This window comes from Haliotis rubra, unplaced genomic scaffold, assembly GCF_003918875.1.
Source record: "Haliotis rubra isolate DU_JTF1 unplaced genomic scaffold, ASM391887v1 Scf922, whole genome shotgun sequence".
Lineage (NCBI taxonomy): Eukaryota > Metazoa > Mollusca > Gastropoda > Lepetellida > Haliotidae > Haliotis > Haliotis rubra.
Genome location: NW_025767660.1, coordinates 237,527 through 260,309, shown reverse-complemented (window position 1 = coordinate 260,309; position 22,783 = coordinate 237,527). Strand labels below are relative to the sequence as shown.

The 22,783-nt window shown below is 41.8% G+C and overlaps 2 protein-coding genes across 2 annotated transcripts; both read left to right on the top strand.

Annotated features, from left to right (window-relative positions):
* Positions 1-208: 208 nt before the first annotated feature.
* On the top strand, positions 209-1,628 carry LOC124264406. Its single transcript, XM_046699149.1, has one exon. The coding sequence runs from the start codon at positions 323-325 to the stop codon at positions 1,217-1,219; it is 897 nt and encodes a 298-aa protein (XP_046555105.1). The 5' UTR covers positions 209-322; the 3' UTR covers positions 1,220-1,628.
* A 16,195-nt stretch (positions 1,629-17,823) lies between these two features.
* Positions 17,824-22,149, top strand: LOC124264405. Its single transcript, XM_046699147.1, has 2 exons — positions 17,824-21,057; positions 21,275-22,149. Exon 1 carries the CDS (start codon positions 18,258-18,260, stop codon positions 19,089-19,091), a length of 834 nt encoding a protein of 277 aa, XP_046555103.1. The 5' UTR covers positions 17,824-18,257; the 3' UTR covers positions 19,092-21,057; positions 21,275-22,149.
* The last annotated feature ends 634 nt before the right edge of the window (positions 22,150-22,783 follow it).

Genomic DNA, 22,783 nt, shown 5'->3' with positions numbered 1-22,783 from the left:
ACAGTAGGAGCATTTAATGCCATTACTACCTCACTGCCCCAATTACATTGAACAAGTTGGTTACTAGTTGGTGACAAGTTGGTGACGAAACGTACGCGTAAGAAATGCTTAATGCATGAAATACTTTTGAGATATACCCCGGGTAATAAGGGAGGCTGAACGCTGAAGAGTCTTTTCAAAAGAAGGAGTGAACAATGCACGAAAGTCATTACTCATGGGCATGACCCTATCCATTTCAGATCACGATAAGAGCGGGCCGAGCAGCTTCAGTAACATCACGCCCATCAACACGGAGTAACCCAGTACGACTTCCACGTTAACTATGGGGACGAAGACACGTACTACAGCCTGCCTCACGTTCAGCACCATCGCCAATGTGGTCGCCATCGTCCTCATCCTTGCTGCCATGGGCACGGAAAGATGGGTGGTGTACAGCGTCGACAGGACGAAGCTGACGACCCTGCAGCGAACGTCATCAACGACGGGGATCACAGCGAGATACTATCACACGCGCCAAAGAGGCATGTTCCGTGAGTGTTACCCTGGCAACGATACCCTGTTTCTGGATACTCTTGGAGGTGTTATAGACAAGAACTGCTTCATGCTGATGTTCGGGGACGATTCCGCCAGTGCTAGCGAGGAGTACACCTCCATGATAGCCTTATACACGTCCTTCATGGCTATGTTCCTCGTGGGGGAGCTTCTACTCGTTGTTAGCTATGCAGTAGGGTTATACATGTGTTTAGTAAGACCAACATCGCACGTGTGGATTCCGACCATCATGGTGTGTGTGGCTGCGTTCGTTGTAGTTCTTGGAATGGCGTTCTTCCACAGTTCCATCTACCTCCAAGACACCCTTGTCCAGGACCAGCTGCCAGATCGCCAACAATACTACTCAAAATGGCCTGGTGAGCTGAAGCGGGCTACCACAAGAAAATTCAAGGAATCTTACATAGCAGCCTGGGTCGGCGTTGCTTTTGCTATCATCGCCGCCTTCTGCTACGGCGTTACGGCAACAGCAATGGCCCCAAGATCAAACCTCTTGGAGAAGAATGTGAAACGGCTGCCAAGCTATAGACCTCCACGGCGCCACCATCGTCCTCGGCCCGTAAGACCCATGCCTGTCATGACACTTGACCCTCCCAGGACGAAGCCCTTGAAACTGATGTCCACGAAGGTCCTACCAAACCCTCCTCCATACTATTTACATCCATATTGAACCCTCGTCCATACGCCATGCGTTTGTATTGAACTGGCATCGTTGCTCTGGAATATTCACAGAACATTCTCAACAACAAGCTGTGCTTTCCGTGGACCTTCTTATACCGGAAACACTTCTTCCTGAGCTGGACTGTTTGGAATGGCTGTATATGCAAAGGAACAAACTCTAAAGCTCGTTAATCCAGAATTTATTTTGCGGTTGATTTCAAAGAGAGAGAGGTATGTCTGGATTAACGTGGCGTCCCTTTGTAACCATTGGTACTAGTTTTTAACAACCTGTTTACGACAATGTTATCTTTAGACAGCTACAATTATGTTCTTTTTCAAAATGTGAGTATTAGGTATTGAAATTCATCCAATATGTCTGTGTATAAATAGTTTTGTATGAAAGCTAGCTTCAAGACTTGTAACCGTTTTGGTTATGTATTTTGAATGTTTTCAAACGTTTGAGAGTTTCTGATGTTGTTTGAAAAATAGTTCATGCAATACCAGGACAAGACAAAGTCATGAATCTTCACAGTGTTCTTGATCTCTAAACGTTTACATGCCTTATCACTGTGTCTTTTGATCTGAAAAGTAAACTATATTGGATAGTTTTATGCTACTGTTAAGACAGTTATGATGTGATCATACTTTTTTCTGAAGATCTAGTTTCTTTGGGTTTTCTAAGACGATATTCGCTCTGTTGCTACAGTACAACAGATTTTTATTGATGCATGATTTGATCACTTAATGCAACACCCGTAACCTTTTATTGCATTTTACCTCACTCAGTTCAATATGTACGCTGTATTTCATATAGCCTACCACATAATACGTATTGTAATGCGATACCGGCATTAGGCAATGATCAAATCTTGAATGGAGTCAAGATGTAATATCATCACTATTTGATAATCCTTCGTAAATAGCTATACAACTCTGGAGGTGCGGTGTTAAACATGTCACTCGTCACGTTGAAGGCCCGGGTTCGATTTCCCACATGGGTACAATGTGTGAAGTTCACTTCTGGTGTCCACCACCCTGATATTGGTGGAATATTGCTGAAAGACGCGGTAGTATCTAGTAAGTAATATTTCTTTAAAATCAAGATGTCTACAGCTATTACATGTACATATGTGCATAGTCCGGCCTTAAAGAAGCAATAACAATATAAATAAGTAGTCCGGAGTGTGGGCTTTAAAATTATATATCGAACACGATTGTACTATATGCCGTTCTGGAGAAGAAGATTTTCAAACAGAGGCACCGTCAAAACGTGAAAATCGGCAAAAAAAATCAGTTTTTTTCAAAATAGCGCAAACTTTGAACTGCCGGCCAACTTTCGGTATGTGTTGAATCGACGGGGAATGGTGTTGTCTACATTGAGTGAAAATTTGGTCCATTTATCTCTTATAGTTTTTGAGATATTGAGGTTGAAAGATTTCGACATTTGGGGTTATCTGCCCTTAGCGGAAGCCGGAAATCGGGATTTTTTCGACTATGTATCAATTTCAGCATACAGGCTATCACCCCTGAAAGTTTCACGAAAATCGGCCAAGCGGTTAGGTGGGGAGAGCTGTCACAAAATTTGTACAAATAATAATAATAAGAAGAAAAATAATATTCGGATAATAACAGTAGGTCTTCCAGACTTTCGTCTGAAGACCTTGATATGAACACATCAGACTGTTCCTTTCTCAGTACAGAAAGCTAAACAGACCAACCCCAGCTCCGCACAAAATGTCAACCGCTTGAAACTATCTGTGGTCACAATCAGTGTAAGTCATCAGTAAAAATGACAGCACCGAGTATTAATAAATATGGTCAGTTTTAATTACAGGATGGATGTACTTTAAAAAAAAAACACCTAAAAAAACCGTACTCAAAATCACCCAATCACAGCTGTTAGAGGATTCAGTCTGCACTGAAGGTTCGGTACGAAAAGTGCTTGTTAAAATACGGATTCTGATTTGGTGTAGTGTAACCTCTACTGCCAGCACCCGACACTCCCAGTTTGTTTAAAACGTTTGTGTTACATCTGCGTATAACATCGACGGAATCGTACAATGGACTTTAGCAGAGATTTGATGATCATGCATTTAATAGAATTGCTGTTATATAATTATAGTGAGTGAGTGAGTTTGGTTTTACGCCGCTTTTAGCAATATTCCAGCAACATCACGGCGGGGGACACCAGAAATGGGCTTCACACATTGTACCCATGTGGGGATTCGAACCCGGGTCTTCGGCGTGACGAGCCAACGCTTTAACCATTAGGCTACCCCACCGCCCCGTTATATGATTATAAGTAGTAGTAGCAGCAGCATAGCAGCAGCAGCAGCAGCAGCAGCAGCAGTAGCAGCAGCAGCAGCAGCAGTAGTAGTAGTAGTAGTAGTAGTAGTATTAGTATTAGTAGTAGAAATGAACCGAATAAAATTCTGATATGTATATTTTTTTACCAGTTCTCATTATGCAGTATTTACATTTTGCCGTTTTTTCCAATATCATTGTTGTACATTTGACCCATTTGCGAGATGGCCTAACTTGACCCTGCTGGAATTCTGCTGAATGCGGCGTAAAACTATACACACTTACTCTCATATACATATTCTAAAGTCACGTTTACATTTGAGAGATTGTCACAAAATCTTACCTCGAATCGTATGTCATTATTGTTCTATTTATATCCACATTGTGTTTCTACGTGATATTGTCAACTTGACATAGACAGGAATATAAAGAAGCGTTGATATATTTTCGTGTATTATGTTTTTATTTTTGCAGCAGAGTCGGAGAGAGAGAGATATTTAGTGAAGGGAGGGCGATAGAGGGCGCGAGAGAGGAAGGAACGACGAGAGAGAGAGAGAGAGAGAGAGAGAGAGAGAGAGAGAGAGAGAGAGGAGGAGAGGAGAGAGAGAGAGAGAGAGAGAGGGAGAGGGAGAGAGAGAGAGAGAGAGAGAGAGAGAGAGAGAGAGAGAGAGAGAGAGAGAGAGAGAGAGAGGGAGAGAGAGAGAGAGAGAGAGAGAGAGAGAGGAGAGGGAGGGAGAGAGAGAGAGAGAGAGAGAGGGAGAGGGAGAGGAGAGGGAGGAGAGGAAGGGAGAGAGAGAGAGGTGTGAGGGCGGGGATATTGTTTGACAGACAGAGAGCTAGGGTGGGCTGTAGCTGGTACAATGGAGTCATCTTAACTATGAGGCAAGCGAGAGGTGCGAAATAAGAGAGACGGGGTGACAGATAAAGTGATGATATATTCTCTCTGGATGGTGCACATGCTGTAGAGTGAGTAGTTTATTAATAAGATGGGCAATACTCGAACAATATCACGACAGGGGACACTAGATATATGCTTCCCACATCGTACCCATGTGGGGAAACGACCCCTTCACTACCACATAGTCCCATACATGGTGTAGTTTGTGAATGTGCATTTGTACAAGCAGTGGATTGTTCACCTTTGGAATGCCACAGGAATGTATTTCGTCATGCACTAATTGCCTTGAATATAGTTAATATGAGTCAATGTAAAGTGTTTTCAGACTTCTCCACTATCGTTCAAGGGGTGATAATATTTTTGTCACGTTCAACCGACTTACAGGTTTCTTTGTTGTTTAACACTCCTGAATGCCTCCTAAATGTATCGTAGTTTTGAATTCTGTTGAATTCTGTTTTATGATGTCATTCCTGCTTGTTTGAACATTTCAAACGTACACCAGATTTTCTACCTTTAGACAAATGTCAGAGGATGTCTGTAATTGCAACATGAACGTATTTCAAATACGTGGAATATGCAGTTATGTTATTGTGAATAGTATTTTACTTACCTTTTATTCATTTAAATAAAACTGAATATATTAATGATTGTTCATAGAATGGATAACATTTAATCACATATCAATTGGAACAGGACTGGTGAAAAGATTAATTCTCGTGGAAGTGATTTTGGTCGTGTGAATCAATGCCAGACTGACTGACTGACTGAGTTTGGTTTTACGCCGCTTTTAGCAATATTCCAGCAACATCACTGCGGGTGACACCAGAAATGGGCTTCACACATTGTGCCCATGTGGGGATTCGAACCCGGGTCTTCGGCGTGACGAGCCAACACTTTAACCACTAGGCTACCCTACCGCCCCGAATCAATGCCAGAACAGTGATAGCTATACATGCAATTCACAAGGCGCACTTTTGTCACAAACAATCTAAGAACAGCTCCACTCGGTTGGATATATACTCATGCCAATAATGGTTGACACCCCCTTAAATGTTTTTAATTAGAGAGGGGGTGTGAGTTGGGGTATGAGGTGTGTGGGGGGTTTGGGTGGGCAGGGGGATGACAATTATTATTGGCATGAGTATAGTTAATCATGTCACTCCTTCTTATACATGTTTATCACATGGCATGAGAACTTTTTCTTTATTTCTGTAAGAACTGTTAAACATATCAGTCGTGCAATGTTACCCTCTTGTCAAGGCTTGTACGAATATCCGGATATTCCAGCGGTAAAGGCTTTTGCCGCATCTTTCATTATCTGAGTCTAAGACTAGATGACTAGAAATAACAACATGATAATGAACAAATGCATGTCCGATATCAAAGTATATTTCTCTGTCTTGAGTATTTTAATTCATGCCAAATTGATAATTTACACTGTCAACACATCTACTTTGTATTCTATTCCAGACATCATTTACATGCTAATATAGTCATATATAAAAGTCATATATATATAGTCAAAATTTCATATAGAGATTTTTCTTACATTAAACGTAGAATTAAGTTAAATTTAGTCACAATAATAATATTTTCAGTTTAAGATGTCGCCCAAGACATACAAAAAGCTATGAAGTCAAACAAAAACAACGTGTCCGTGATTCATTACGACTGATGGTGAACCAACTGCTCCGTATTGTAAGTGCAAACATAACCAAACATAACCAAACCCAAACCACTGTCAAGGCCTGCAATATTCCAACCAACCATCACGATATGTCATCATCCATTTTTTCCCAACCAATCATCACGATCTATCATATCTCTTATTTCCCAACCAATGATCACGATCTGTCATATCTCTTATATTCCAACCAACCATCACGATATGTCATATCCCTTTTTTCCCAACCAATCATCACGATCTGTCATATCTCTTATTTCCCAACCAATCATCACGATCTGTCATATCTCTTATTTCCCAACCAATCATCACGATATGTCATATCCCTTTTTCCCCATCATCACGATATGTCATATCATTTCTAATCATCACGATCTGTTATCCTATAATTCCTCCTAACCAATCATCACGATCTGTCATATTCTTTATTTCCCAACCAATCATCACGATCTGTCATATCCTATATACCTCCTAACTAATCATCACGATCTGTCATATCTCTTATTTCCCAACCAATCATCACGATCTGTCATATCCTATACCTCCCAACCAATCATCATCACGATCTGTCATATCTCCCAACCAATCATCACGATCTGTCATATCCTATACCTCCCAACCAATCATCATCGATCTGTCATATCTCTTATTTCCCAACCAATCATCACGATATGTCATATCCCTTTTTTTCCCAACCAATCATCACGATCTGTCATATCTCTTATTTCCCAACCAATCATCACGATCTGTCATATCCTATACCTCCCAACCAATCATCACGATCTGTCATATCTCTTATTTCCCAACCAATCATCACGATCTGTCATATCCTATACCTCCCAACCAATCATTATGATCTGTCATATCTCTTATTTCCCAACCAATCATCACGATCTGTCATATCCTATACCTCCCAACCAATCATCACGATCTGTCATATCTCTTATTTCCCAACCAATCATCACGATCTGTCATATCCTATACCTCCCAACCAATCATCATGATCTGTCATATCTCTTATTTCCCAACCAATCATCACGATCTGTCATATCCTATACCTCCCAACCAATCATCATGATCTGTCATATCTCTTATTTCCCAACCAATCATCACGATCTGTCATATCCTATACCTCCCAACCAATCATCATGATCTGTCATATCTCTTATTTCCCAACCAATCATCACGATCTGTCATATCTCTTATTTCCCAACCAATCATCACAATCTGCCATATGCCTTCTTTCCCAACCAATCATCACGATATGTGACATCTCTTATTTCCCAGCCAATCATCACGATATGTCATATCCCGTATTTACCAACCAATCATCGCGACCTGCTATATCCCTTATTTCCAAACCAATCATCACGACCTGCTGTGTCCCTAATTTACCAATCCACACCGTCACAACCTGCTTTGTCCCTTATCTACCAACCCACACCGTCCCGACCTGCTATATCCCTTATCTACCAACCTACACCGTCTCGACCTGCTTTGTTCCTTATCTACCAACCCACACCGTCACAACCTGCTATATCCCTTATATACCAACCTCACCGTCACAACCTGCTATATCCCTTATCTAACAACCTACACCGTCACAACCTGCTTTGTCCCTTATCTACCAACCCACACCGTCAAAACCTGCTATATCCCTTATCTACCAACCTACACCGTCACAACCTGCTTTGTCCCTTATCTACCAGCCCACACCGTCACAACCTGCTATATCCCTTATCTACCAACCCACACCGTCACAACCTGCTATATCCTTCATCTACCAATCCACACCGTCACAACCTGCTATATCCCTTATGTACCAACCCACACCGTCACAACCTGCTATATCCCTTATCTACCAACCCACACCGTCACAACCTGCTATATCCCTTATCTACCAACCCACACCGTCACAACCTGCTATATCCCTTATCCACCAACCCAAACCGTCACAACCTGCTATGTCCCTTATCTACCAACCCACACCGTCACAACCTGCTATATCCCTTATCTACCAACCCACACAGTCTCGACCTGCTATGTCCCTTATCTACCAACCCACACCGTCACAACCTGCTATATCCCTTATCTACCAACCCACACAGTCTCGACCTGCTTTATCCCTTATCTACCAACCCACACCGTCACAACCTGCTATATCCCTTTTCTACCAACCCACACCGTCTCGACCTGCTTTATCCCTTATCTACCAACCCACACCGTCTCTACCTGCTTTGTCCCTTATCTACCAACCCACAGCGTCACAACCTGCTATATCCCTTATCTACCAAATCACACAGTCTCGACCTGCTTTATCCCTTATCTACCAACCACACCGTCACAACCTGCTATGTCCCTTTTCTACCAACCCACACCGTCACAACCTGCTATATCCCTTATCTACCAACCCACACCGTCACAACCTGCTTTATCCCTTATCTACCAACCCACACCGTCACAACCTGCTATATCCCTTATATACCAGCCACACCGTCTCGACCTGCTTTATCCCTTATCTACCAACCCACACAGTCTCGACCTGCTACATCCCTTATATACCAACCCAACCCGTCACAACCTGCTATATCCCTTATCTACCAACCCACACCGTCACAACCTGCTATATCCCTTATATACCAACCAGACCGTCTCGACCTGCTTTATCCCCTTTTTCCATCACATCGTCACGACCCGCAATGTCCCGGGAAGCCCACCCACATTCCTCACATCACGTCAAGCTCTATTATTTCCGAGAATCTACCCCGCTGTCATGCTCAATGCGCATGCACTACGTCCATCTGTAAACCAGCGTCTTTCCGGGTGAGAGAGCAAGACAGGGTGAGAGAGTTTATTGCTTATTCTTGTTCATTCCCACATACCCAACATGCCAGGTATGGACATCTATGCCTGGGTGAATGTACAGGGTAGATGTCTACCCATGATAAAATGACCCGCATGAAACCGTCAATCAAAGGGATCTTAGCGCTAAGTGATCTTATACATTAACATAGCCATACACCTGTCATAGCACTAATGGTTTTTGTACAACGGCACTCTGGCAATCTGGGTTGCTAGGAGTTCTGTACAACCTATTAATGCTCAGCAGTGAGCATGGGTACACAGTTTAACTTACTAGATGTAATGTGACAAAAACGCTGGTCACGTACAGAGCAAAGAATTACGTGGGTTCGGTAAATTAATTTGTTCAAGTGTAGTTGAACAGCGTATCGTGTGTAAAATGGAGTGCGGGGTCCCGATCCACAAAGCGTTCGTAACGTTACGGCATGTCGTAACTCTTTAGTTTACCATAGGGTTATGAACGTCGTAACGCTACGAACGTTTTCGTTTCTCCTTCTATGGCCGTAATGGTCAGTATCTAGTGCACACGAGACCCGTGGTACGAATCGGTTCCAGGGTTAAGGTGATCGTAACTCAAGTTGTTTACCATAGACTTACGATCATCGTAGCGCTGAAGACGTCGTAACTCCCATAGCTTTAAACAGATTTATGATGATTGTACAACTAAGGTGTTCGTAACTTCCATAACTTAACATAGTCTTACGATCATCGCAGCGCTAAGGTGATCGTAACTGCCATAGCTCAACTCAGACTTCCGGTCATCGTAGAGCTTGTTTGGTACAGAAGTACAGTGTGAATGCAAGAAATACCAATGAGCTGTGATGAACACCTATGAACACCAACTCTGGACCAGACAATCCAGTGATCATCAGCATGAGCATCGATCCACCAACTCAGCGAGCCTGACCATCCGATCTAGTTAGTCGCCCCTTACGACTAGCATAGACTGCTGAAGACCTATTCTAACCCGGATCTTCACGGGTCTCACCAACAGGATGAACATTGGAACTGAAAGGACGAATTCCCCATTACAAACACTCTATTCCTGGCATTGACATTGATTAAATTTGTGGAGTGAGTGAGTGGGATGGGTATTAAGCACCTTTTAGCAATATTCCAGCAATATAACGGCCGAAGACTCTACACATTGTACCTCTGTGGGGAATCGAACCCGAACCCCCGGCGTGATGAGCTAATGCTTATACCACATACTTCAGGGTTATAAGAATTTGTAAACATTTAATTTAGTAGGTGGGTTTTTTTTTCAAATACAGGTGATTATTAACCATTTATGTATATACCTTTTCATGCATGTTTGAAAACATTATAAACAAAATATATTGAAAAATAGTATGTACTTCTTGTACCATTACATATGGTCCTGGGGGCGGTGGGGTAGCCTAGTGGGTAAAGCGTTCGCTCGTCACGCCGAAGGCCCGGGTTCGATTCCCCACATGGGTAAAATGTGTGAAGCCCATTTCTTGTGTCCCCCGCCTTGGTATTGCTGGAATATTGCTAAAAGCGGCGTACAATCAAACTCACTCACTCACTCACATATGGTCCTGACTCCTGTATAATATTCCATGGGTAGCAAAATATAGAAGACACCTAACATTCGGCACCACGCCTGGCTGACGCTCTATCTCGCTCAGTTGGTCTAAGGGAGGTAATTCTTACTCTCAACTGATGACCCCTTTAAACGGAGTCGTTTACCGTGTCCATTCCAACACACAAAAACATTAACATTTAATAAATATATTTATCGACTAGGTTTATGGATCCGGGGATAAACAAATATATCCCCAACGTTTACGAGGCGACACCTACTTGTTAGATATATTTAGACTTTATATTATTTTCATGGTTATACGATTAAATGGATGTGACAACGCCTTAAACCCCGCGATCATGATCGTCTAAAAATAACTTTGAACGTAGGTGTACTGCAAGGTTCGTATTGTCCCCACCCACCCCGCCTTATTACAACATCCACGAGTCACGCAATTGTAAACATACCAAGTGATGAAATACGTACGTGTATATATATTGTTATCGTACACGTTGTACAGTATTGTGCAAGAGGGCGTTATTCTTTTCTTTACTACTGTGAAGGTTGTAGAAAATACTGCAATTATTGACAGAAACCTGTTTGGTTGTAGGCGTGGTCCATATATCCTATACTCCATTAAATCACTGTTTCAAAATATTTAAGTAGTTTCTTGGGAATAATCCCAAAGCACCCGTGTGTACTTTGTTTTTTACATCAGTATATTGACAACCTGCATGTATTTGTCCGTGGGTTTTGTGTATCTATCTACTTGATAAATCTGGATATATTGATACATGTTTATTGGGAATGTGAGTGTGTGAAAACATTCTGGTTGAAACTGAAAGAATATATTGAAGATAAATCATCAGAAAATTTTACCCTGACAAAATATACAGTCTTAATTGGCGGAAATAATAACGACCTTATGAATCACATACTTCTTGCCAGTAAAAAATATATCCATATATCAAGTATTAAAAAAAATAAGTTATCACTGGATACATTTGTAAAAATATTGAGTGATATTTTCAAGACAGAAAAGTTTATTGCCAGTAAGAATCAAAAAATATTACAATTTGACAGAAAATGGTCATCTCTACTGCACACATTCCCAGCCTAATGAAGATTCCAATATGTGTAATGCCAACCCATATGAATTTCTGTTTTACGGTGTACAAGTGTTGTTGCATCATGTACTTTGTATACTTGTATCTACTGATTTTGAATGAATAAAATTTTTTTTTAAAAATCAAAAAATCTTGATATCTATTAGCTTGTATCATATATGCAGTTCCCTCCCCAGAGAGCATGATGTAAGTCCCAACACTTTCAAAGTAGATGTAAACTTACCGGGATTTTTTAAGCGTAGTATTTTTGTGACTTTAATTTTGGGCAAATTTACCTACAATCGCCAGCGGCTGAGGAAAATCCAGCTAGGGTCTACGCAGGTAGCAAAGGTACTGTAAGTCCCCATGGTCCCTAGTATGGGGATCTACCTTCAGTTTTTGGCGATCTATAGTCTGTTTCTATATTGTCATGTACATATGTATAGTTAACATGTTTTATGTTTAATTACTAGTTCTAACATTTATGTCTGTGATAAACTAGTTGTTTTACTGTCCTTCATTGACAGGTTTTTATAATTTACCTATAATTGTTATTAATGTATAACTTGATTAGTCACGATATGGCTGAAATGCTGCCGATGTGACTTAAAATTGTCACTCACTCACTGACATGTTTGTCGTAAGAGGCGACTAACGGGATCGGATGGTCAGGCTCGCTGGCTTGGTTGACACATGTCATCACATCCCTTTTTGCGTACATCGACACTCGTGCTATTAATCACTTGATAGTCTGATTCAGGCCCGATAATTAACAAACCGCCGTCAAACATCTGGAATATTGCTGAACCTGGCGTTACACAAGACACAAACAAGCAATACAAATCAAATTTAATTGTATTAATAACTGTTTTAATCAGTGGATTGTCCGGTCCACACTCCATTGTCTGCAAACCGCTGTCACATAACTGAAATACTGCTTACTACGGAGTTCAACAACAAAAAAAAACGGGATGATTTTGTTGCATAGTCCTAGGAATGTCCACTAAATCTCCCACGATAACTAGTCTGTGAGGATATATACACAGTAGGGATATCTATGGTATTTACAGGAGTTAGTGAGTGAGTGAGTTTAGTTTTACGCCGCACTCAGCAATATTACAGCTATATGGCGGCGGTCTGTAAATAATCGAGTCTGGACCAGACAATCCAGTGTTTAACAGCATGAGCATCGATCTGCGCAATTGGGAACCGATGACATGTGTCAACCATGTCAGCGAGCCTGACCACACGATCCCATTAGTCGCCTCTTACGACAAGCATGGGTTGCTGAAGAACAATTCTAACCCGGACCTTCACGGGTAGGTATTTATATCAAGACAGTGGTTTCTACGCACAATGGGTATTTCGGGTTTGACGCAGATAAGCCCTCAATATTTGCTTTCTGTATTAACCACAACAGACCTGAAATGTGAAGTGTACAATCCGGGTGTATACGTGTTTACACGGAGATATCCGGCTACGTTCATATTTGTTCAAAGTATTTGTGTCTATTCCATGAATATAAACACAGGCCTGTGATTCTCAGAACCTCAAGAAAATATTTTCTTGATCGAAAGAAGAAAGCGGAGAACATATTTATTACCATGGAGGTTGCGTAAGAATATACAGGGTTTTTATTATTATTATGTTCTGATCAATATTGACAGGGATTTAGTGATTGACCAAACGGCAAATTGTGACTAATCCATATCATCATATGAAATAATTCCTAGAATAAAGATCGATGGCAAGCAGATCTATTGACCGGGGGTAATAGCAGTCTGAGCATGTTTTAGGATGTCGATTTGGCGCATAATAGTGAGTGAGTGAGTGAGTTTAGTTTTACGCCGCACTCAGCAATATACCAGCTATATGGCGGCAGTCTGTATATAATCAAGTCTGGACCGGTCAACCCAGTGATAAACAGCATGAGCATCGATCTACGCAATTGGGATACGATGACATACATGTGCCAAGCATGTTAGCGAGCCTGACCACCCGATCCCGTTAGTCGCGTCTTGCGACAAGCATGGGTTAGAGCATTATAAATGTCCACACAACTATAGTAAAATAGCGTAAGAATCCGCGTAAGAAACGTCTTGTCAAATAAAACAAAGTGGAAAACTATACACAATTAAACAAATACATTTGTGATAAATAGACTAAGTGTCATAACATTACTGACTGAGTTTGGTTTTACGCCGCTTTTAGCAATATTCCAGCAACATCACGGCGGGGGACACCAGAAATGGGCTTCACACATTTTACCCATGTGGGGTTTTGAACCCGGGTCTTCAGCGTGACGAGCCAACGCTTTAACCATTAGGCTACCCCATCACCCCTACTTAACATTACTTCAAACAAGACAGTTACTAGTCTGACGGGAATATTGTACCAGTTGAACAAAACGTCAAGAATATATTTCCACAGTATCTCTAAGACATGCCCCACATGGGTACAATGTGTGAAGCCCATTTCTGGTGTCCCCCGCCGTGATATTGCTGGAATATTGCTAAAAGCGGCGTAAAACCAAACTCAGTCAGTCAGTCAGTCAGTCTAAGACATCCCTGAACTCTCCAGTCCAGGTCAAGTCAAGTTAACTACAACAATGTACAATCATGTAAAATTGAATCGTTTATTTTTTTTCCTAGCCGTTATATGTGCAAAGTGCAGTAAAATGGAACCACGAACATCTCCAAATCTCACGACGTCTGAAACCTCATCAGTCTGTTCAAGCATTATTCAAAATATAAATACAACAAAATAATTCAATTCGTTTGTACGCCCTTTTAGCAATCCTGTCGTAAAGGAGCATATTGATATATACGTATCCTTAATATTACGTTAGTTGTGTACGCCATATTAGAGTTACAGAAGGGCGATAACTCTGTACACTTATATTCACTGACGAAGATTCCCGGAAGCAGCGTTGACGGTGGTGAAGCATAGGATGTTTGTAAACACGCAGTGCCTTGTATCTAAAGTATGTCACCTGGATAATTAAGAAGTGTATAGCGGAAAGTAGGTCTTGCTGGATAGAGGATACAAAAGCCATGAAACACGTTTCGCACACTGATGCTGACCGAGACAGTGATGTCAGCCAATAACCACGCCCTCCTCGTGTTGTGTGACTACTTTGTGAAACATGACTCTCTGGTTGAACGAAGTGATTCAGACTCATCAACACCTGGGATATAAATATCCAGTTTGATGTTGAAATTCGAACTGAATTTCAGGTACTTTTTAAAAAAGACTAACACACCCAAGTATATGCGCAATTCAAACAATTAATTTTCATAAAAAAGACTAACACTCCCAAATACATTTGCAGTTTAAACGACAATGAATTTGTATAAGAAAAACTAACACACCCAAATATATTAGCAATTTGAACGACAATTAATTGGTTTGAGAAAGACTAACACACCCACATATATTCGCAGTTTGAACGACAATTAATTTGAGGACAGAATCTGTGAACATGTGAAGTTGATAACTATTTCTGATAATGTGACGTAACCGTCAAATAAAAAAACATTAGAGTCCATTTGTATAGCGCTAATTCCATGCTCAAAGCATGCTCTAAGCGCACAGCTGTGAGAAGATTCAGGGAAGATAAGCTTGTCTGAAGAGATAGGTTTTGAAGCTTGTTTTGAAGGTTGATAGTGAATCTGAAAGACAGAATCATCTGAGGAAGAGAGTTCCCACATGAGGCAGCGGTATAGGAAGATGAACGTTGACCATGAGTTGCTGTTCTGACTTTAGGCATAGTGAGTAGATGAAGGAAAACCAAGTTCTATAGATAGACAACTTCTTTATTGCAAAGGGTGCGACGTTTCGGTGTAGGTACTAACACCGTTATCAGGCAAGTGATGACGGTGTTAATACCTACACCGAAACGTCGCACCCATTTCAATAAATAGGTTGTCAATCCATAGAACTTGGTTTTCCTTCATCTATCCAACTTCTAAAATGCCTCTCAAAGAAGTTAAAGTGAGTAGTTGTTTAGATTCTGAGCTTAGGGAACGACTGGGGACGTAGAGGGTGAGTAAGTGCGAAAGGTAGGACTGACTGACTGAGTTTGGTTTTTACGCCGCTTTTAGCAATATTCCAGCAACATCACGGCGGGGGACACAAGAAATGGGCTTCACACATTGTGCCCATGTGGGGATTCGAACCCGGGTCTTCGGCGTGACGAGCCAACGCTTTAACCATTAAGCTACCCCACCGCCCCATTGGAAGGTAGGAAAGAGCGTGATTGTTTAAGCACTTTTCTGTTAGGCAGAGGACTTAAATGTGATCCTTTGTGACAGTGGAAGTCAGTGTAGCTCCATTAGAATTGGTGTTACGTGGTCTTGTGTGTGACCTTTGGAGATGATTCTGGCGGCGGTGTTCTGCACTCGCTGGAGCATGTTTGTAATGGACAGAGGAGCACCATCGAGGACACTGTTACGGTAATCCAGTCACGACTGACTGACTGAGTTTGGTTTTACGCCGCTTTTAGCAATATTCCAGCAACATCACGGCAGGGGACACCAGAAATGGGCTTCACACAATGTACCCATGTGGGGATTCGAACCCGGGTCTTCGGCGTGACGAGCCAACGCCTTAACCACTAGGCTACCCCACCGCCCCTAATCCAGTCAAGAGATGATGAGGGAAAGAACTAAAATGTTTGTGGAATCTACTTTCAGATATTTTCTAATGTTCCCGATGTTCCTGAGTTGAAAATATGTGCCTGTCAGGACGAAGGTCTGGATCGATGAAGACACCAAGATCTTTGACAGATTCTGATAACGGAATAGTGTACTGCCCAAAAGTGAGCGAGTTCAAGTCTGTATGTTTCAGTTTTGCTTCAAACCGAAACATGAGTCTCATTAACCTATTCAGTCAATGACTTTTCAGCCGATCCAAATTTTCTCATGTGAAAGTGGAAATAGACATCACAAACAAATATGGTTACACTGAATTCCAATTCCTTGTTTCATAACAAAATGGTATTTACAATGAATTTTAATTTTTAAACTTTAATATCATCGTATTTCTATATTTTATGGCGAGGTGTAGGCAGCATGACCTTAACTAAGACGTCACAGGCTGCCCAAGTTTGATGAGGTCGTAAAATGATTTATAATGCATCTGGCTCATTGGTTACACCTGTTATGTGTTTTTGCGCTTATTCAATATAGTTCTGTAACGCACAATGTGATTGATATAATATTCAGTCCGTACCAGACCGCAAACCTTTTCTAGTGGCAGTGCCTCGTTTTGAAATTTCCACGATGTCCAGGTTTCTGTTTAGCAGAGCTCGCTGTACGACAGAGCACGCAACCATAACCAGCACCATAAAACGAGCACCATAAAACCAGCATTACTACGCGGCGTTAAACCCAGTTTCAGCTCACCTGGTTCTGTTTGGTAGGGTTGTAAAACACTGGTTAAAGCGCTGACTTGTCACATTGAGGATTCTCGAATGGGTACAACTGACTCACTCATACTCACTCACTCACTCACTCATACTCACTCACTCATGCTCACTCACTCACACACTCACTAGACTGGCTATCAACAGTATTCATGCAAACTTACTGTGACGTAACGCGGTCGGATTCCCAAATGGGTACAACTCACTCACTCACTCACCCATACTCTCTCAGTCACTCACTATCAATAGTATTAATACAAACTTACTGTGACGTAACGCGGTCGGGTTCCCAAATGTACAATTCACTCACTCACAAACCCACCCAAAACCCACTCATTCACTCCCTCAATCACTCACTACCATTAGTATTCATGCAAACTTACTGTTGCGTAACTCTAAAACCATAATATGGTTTACAAAGGCGTCTGCATATGCAGAAGAATTTAACCAAGTACAACTTAACCAAGCAACTTGATGTGTACATGTGATCTGAAACTCTCAAGGGAAAATATGACTGAACACAAGTTAAGCTGCTAGCGAAGCTGTTCGTCACTGGTTGAACCAACTTCAAATCAGTTCCGCTAGCCTACTGGGAGTAGACCCTATTGTCCGCCATCATCTTATCTGGTTACTTCGTCAGTGTCCCGAGCTGTGGATGCAGCTGTGCGTGACAAACAGGTAGCATACCTGGGAGGGACCGTGTCATAACTCATCCGTCGATATTTACAATCAGCCAATCGATCGCGAGACAAGGACTGCGACAAGGTTGTGTTTACCTCCTACTCTTTTTATGTTAATGCATGGTGGAATAGGAGTACAGTAAGTAGGAGCCTCCGCGGTCTGTACACTTGTATTGGCGTGTTAACAGTTTGAGACTCTCCCTCTTGGATAATGTCGATATATGATACAACAATGGGGGTGAATAGGAGGGCAATAGTTTGAAGGCTTGACTGTCGTCCATACCCGACACGGTGGAGAAAGACGTAGTTCTCGCATGAGCTACCGCAGCTATGTTCACTAGCCACTGTGTGAGACGGGAGAGGTCTGTTAAAACCTAGGCAGTGGAAGGTTTCAGCGTCTACGCCCTGAGAGAGGGATACAAAGTTTGGTGGAAAAACTGTTACGACATACGGGTGGTATACTTGAAGCTTACACAAGCTGTGAAACATTCCTGGAGGTAATACGTGCGCGTCAACATCTTCTACGTGTGAATCGACATCATGAACAACCGTGGATGCAACAAGGTGGAGGCCTGTCTCACTGTGGCCAACATCTTCGGAGTCTTTGCTATAGTGATAATTGCTGCCGCCATAGGCACAGACAGATGGCTTGTATTCACTGTCAACAGATCTCGACTATCCGCGGCGACACAAGTCGCCTCCAGGGAAGGGATCAGAGCACGGTACTACCACACCCGACAACGGGGTATGTTCAGGGAGTGTTACCCAGGTAACGACACAGTATTCCTCGACAAGGCAACCGATGTCTTGGACAAGAACTGCTTCTCGACAATGTTTGGCGACAATCCAGATGGCGCTTCGGAAGACTACCGGATGATGCAGGGGCTGTTCACGGCGTTCATGGTGATGTTCATAGTAGGTGAACTGGTACTCGTCATTGCCTACATCATCGGACTGTGTCTCTGTGTCGGGAGGTTGTTCTCCAAAGCGTGGGTAGCAGCGTTGCTCACGTTCATCGCGGCGTTTCTAGTCGCCCTGGGTCTGGCTCTGTTCCACGGGTCCGTCCATGTTGAAAGGGAAAACGTCCGAGACACATTAACAGACAGGCAACAGTATTACCAATCATGGCCCACCGAGTTGCAGAACAGTACCAAGATGGCATTTAAAGAGTCCTACATCGCTGCTTGGGTTGGGTTCGTACTAATGCTGGTTACATGCTTCTGTTACGGAATCGCTGCTCGTCTCTTGTCTCCCCCTAAGCCGAAGTCTAAAGCCCCACCTCCACCAGAGGCTTCTTACTACCCTCAGCAGGTCATCTACCCCACACAACAAGCATCCTACCCACAAGCACCTGTTGTGTATTATCTGGAATGAAATGTCACTTAGCAATAATATTTTTAGAAGAACAGTTAACTACGGATATATCGAAGTGCTGCCCCTGGAGTGTCTGTTCTGCGTGATAAGGGGAGTTAACGAAAAGCTCTATAAAGATGAACAATTTCGAGATAACCGAGATATTCAGAGGGTGAATGAGTGTTTCGAGACACGGAAGTGAAATTGAGAAGAGTTGTGTCATGCTGGACAACATCGGGAAACAATTCTGGGTGGAGGTAGTCTAAACTGAATAAAACGATTCCAGAGACAAGTAATTCAGTCGGATATATTTTACCTTAACTGTAAGCTCAAACATAGCTTTGGATACAAAATGCTTTTGTCGTATCCGACTTTGTCCAATCCGATCTTGTCGTACCCGTCATTGACTGTTCTTCGTTTACAAGAAGATGTACTCTCTTAGAGATAATGACTGTCATATAAACTGCCATGTTTGAAGTTTAAAGGATCTGAAAGTGTGTTAATGAAAGTGGTGTGTTTTGTCATTCGTGAGGATTTCATATGGAGAAAAGAGACTGCAATATGTTCTTGCACCATGGAAGCGTCCAGATCTGATTAAGAGTTAAATAGAGTAGTCCAATGGTCCAAAACTCGGTATCATTTGCACAGTTTGGTTTTGCAGGGCTTGCCTGCAAGATTTGCCCCGTAATCGTTGGTACGTCAGCATCAAACCTGTGTCGGTTGGTTTCGTCAATGTCTACAACGACGGCCTTTCTTCTAAATTAAGCTGACACGCCCTGATATAACTGAACTTTTCTAGAATTTTTCAAACCAACTCACTCACTCACTCACTCACCATAGTGCATATGCTCGTCTCCATGTTCATACGTGGGGAGTCCACGAGTTGATATTTACCACGCCACTATCAGAGTACCTTCCTATGTCTATTCTCAAGTAGTGTATCATGACATTTGTCTATTCCCAGGTAACATGTCATGACATTTGTCTGTTCCCAGGTAACATGTCATGACATTTGTCTATTCCCAGGTAACATGTCATAACATTTGTCTGTTCCCAGGTAACATGTCATAACATTTGTCTATTCCCAGGTAACATGTCATGACATTTGTCTGTTCCCAGGTAACTTGTCATGACATTTGTCTATTCCCAGGTAACATGTCATGACATCTGTCTGTTCCCAGGTAACATGTCATAACATTTGTCTGTTCCCAGGTAACATGTCATGACATTTGTCTGTTCCCAGGTAACATGTCATAACATTTGTCTGTTCCCAGGTAACATGTCATAACATTTGTCTATTCCCAGGTAACATGTCATGACATTTGTCTGTTCCCAGGTAACTTGTCATGACATTTGTCTATTCCCAGGTAACATGTCATGACATCTGTCTGTTCCCAGGTAACATGTCATAACATTTGTCTGTTCCCAGGTAACATGTCATGACATTTGTCTGTTCCCAGGTAACATGTCATAACATTTGTCTGTTCCCAGGTAACATGTCATAACATTTGTCTATTCCCAGGTAACATGTCATGACATTTGTCTGTTCCCAGGTAACTTGTCATGACATTTGTCTATTCCCAGGTAACATGTCATGACATCTGTCTGTTCCCAGGTAACATGTCATAACATTTGTCTATTCCCAGGTAACATGTCATGACATTTGTCTGTTCCCAGGTAACATGTCATAACATTTGTCTGTTCCCAGGTAACATGTCATGATATTTGTCTATTCCCAGGTAACATGTCATGACATCTGTCTGTTCCAAGGTAACATGTCATGACATTTGTCTGTTCCCAGGTAACATGTCATGACATTTGTCTATTCCCAGGTAACATGTCATGACATTTGTCTGTTCCCAGGTAACTTGTCATGACATTTGTCTATTCCCAGGTAACATGTCATGACATCTGTCTGTTCCCAGGTAACATGTCATAACATTTGTCTATTCCCAGGTAACATGTCATGACATTTGTCTGTTCCCAGGTAACATGTCATAACATTTGTCTGTTCCCAGGTAACATGTCATGATATTTGTCTATTCCCAGGTAACATGTCATGACATCTGTCTGTTCCCAGGTAACATGTCATGACATTTGTCTGTTCCCAGGTAACATGTCATGACATTTGTCTATTCCCAGGTAACATGTCATGACATTTGTCTGTTCCCAGGTGGCCTGTCATGACATGTGTCTGTTCCCAGGTGGCATGTCATGACATTTGTCTATTCCCAGTTGGCATGTGTGGCGTTAACGAGGGTTAGGCTCGTGGAAACTGATATGTGAAGTCCTTTCGACAACAATATGCATATCTGCTTGTTAATTTCGATATTTTTCGATTTCGATTTTTAAACCAATATACCAGCTAATCTCCATTTTAAGTAAACAGAGATACTGTCAAGGTATCACGCTCAGGTATGTTTGCAGTATCTGAAACTATAGACGACCGTGAAGTATATCTCCCTTTAAGCCAACCCACTCATTCCACGTAGAATGTCGCCATCGGGTTGTGTTACAACGGGTATTTGTATTGTAAATAATACTGTTCCTCAAACGAGGGATATCTTGTATTACATCATGTTAGGCATTATCAGTCATTATCAGCCCCCCCAGGCGTTAAAGGGAGACTCGCCTCGGGCTAGCTTACCTTCTTAGTAAATTTGATTCAATCTTCAAACGTTTGTCTGCAATCTAAAGTTTTATGACAGTTTATCAACACTATAATTTCACTGAGAACCTGATTCAAACTAAAAGCACCGTCTCAGGGTAAATATGACCATGGGTAAGAGAGTGTGGCGGAGAGGAGTACCCCTTTAAACTTGACATTTTGGACGATGTGGTACAGTCATGGTGTATATGTCAGTTAAAAAAGAAACCGATACTTTAAGCAAAACTTTCGTATGTTGTGTGCACATCTATGTCCATATTGTATATGTATGTTATCATATTCAAATATTATAAATATATTGCATGAATATATAGTTTCATTATTGTTCCCTGTCATTTAGAAGTCATTTGTTACATGACATATTGTTATAACGCTATACATATTATACATAATAAATCCACTTCGTATGAAGCTCGTTATTCTTTACTTCGCAAATACATGGGTTGCTTGTCATTGGATATCTGACTACAGCCGTGTGTCAGTCTTCATGAACGCAGGTCAGATATGTATACAACAACGTTGCCTTTGTAACCTGAAGAAAGCTTCGACGCCCTCCACACAATGACGCTTAGTGGTTGAAGACTGGGCTTTTGATATGGAAGTAGCGGCATAGCGTTTGACATTTGTAAATCCAGTTTTAGTGTACGGGTTTCTATTCACGCTCTTGTGACACATATAATATACACGCACGTTATTGTGTTTGTGTATCCTGTGATTAATACGATCATTAAACTTGAGGTTTTCAAACTCGACCTCAGTTTTAAACTTTTGAAACGTTGGATCAAGCTGAAGGAAATACTGTTATACAACTCGACATAAGTTTAGGACAACCAGATTCTTTCATAATACTACGGTTAACCTGCCATACCACGTGTTGGGTAGTTCTCATCTTTCTGCGAGTAGAATACATGCGAAAAACTTAAATAGAGCTAGAAATTAAAGTTTTAAATCAAAACAATTTCAGCTGATATATTATATCTCTACTGGTGAAATAACGTCACATGGGGATTATTCCACTGGCTCTGCTCGTTAGGGACAGGACAGA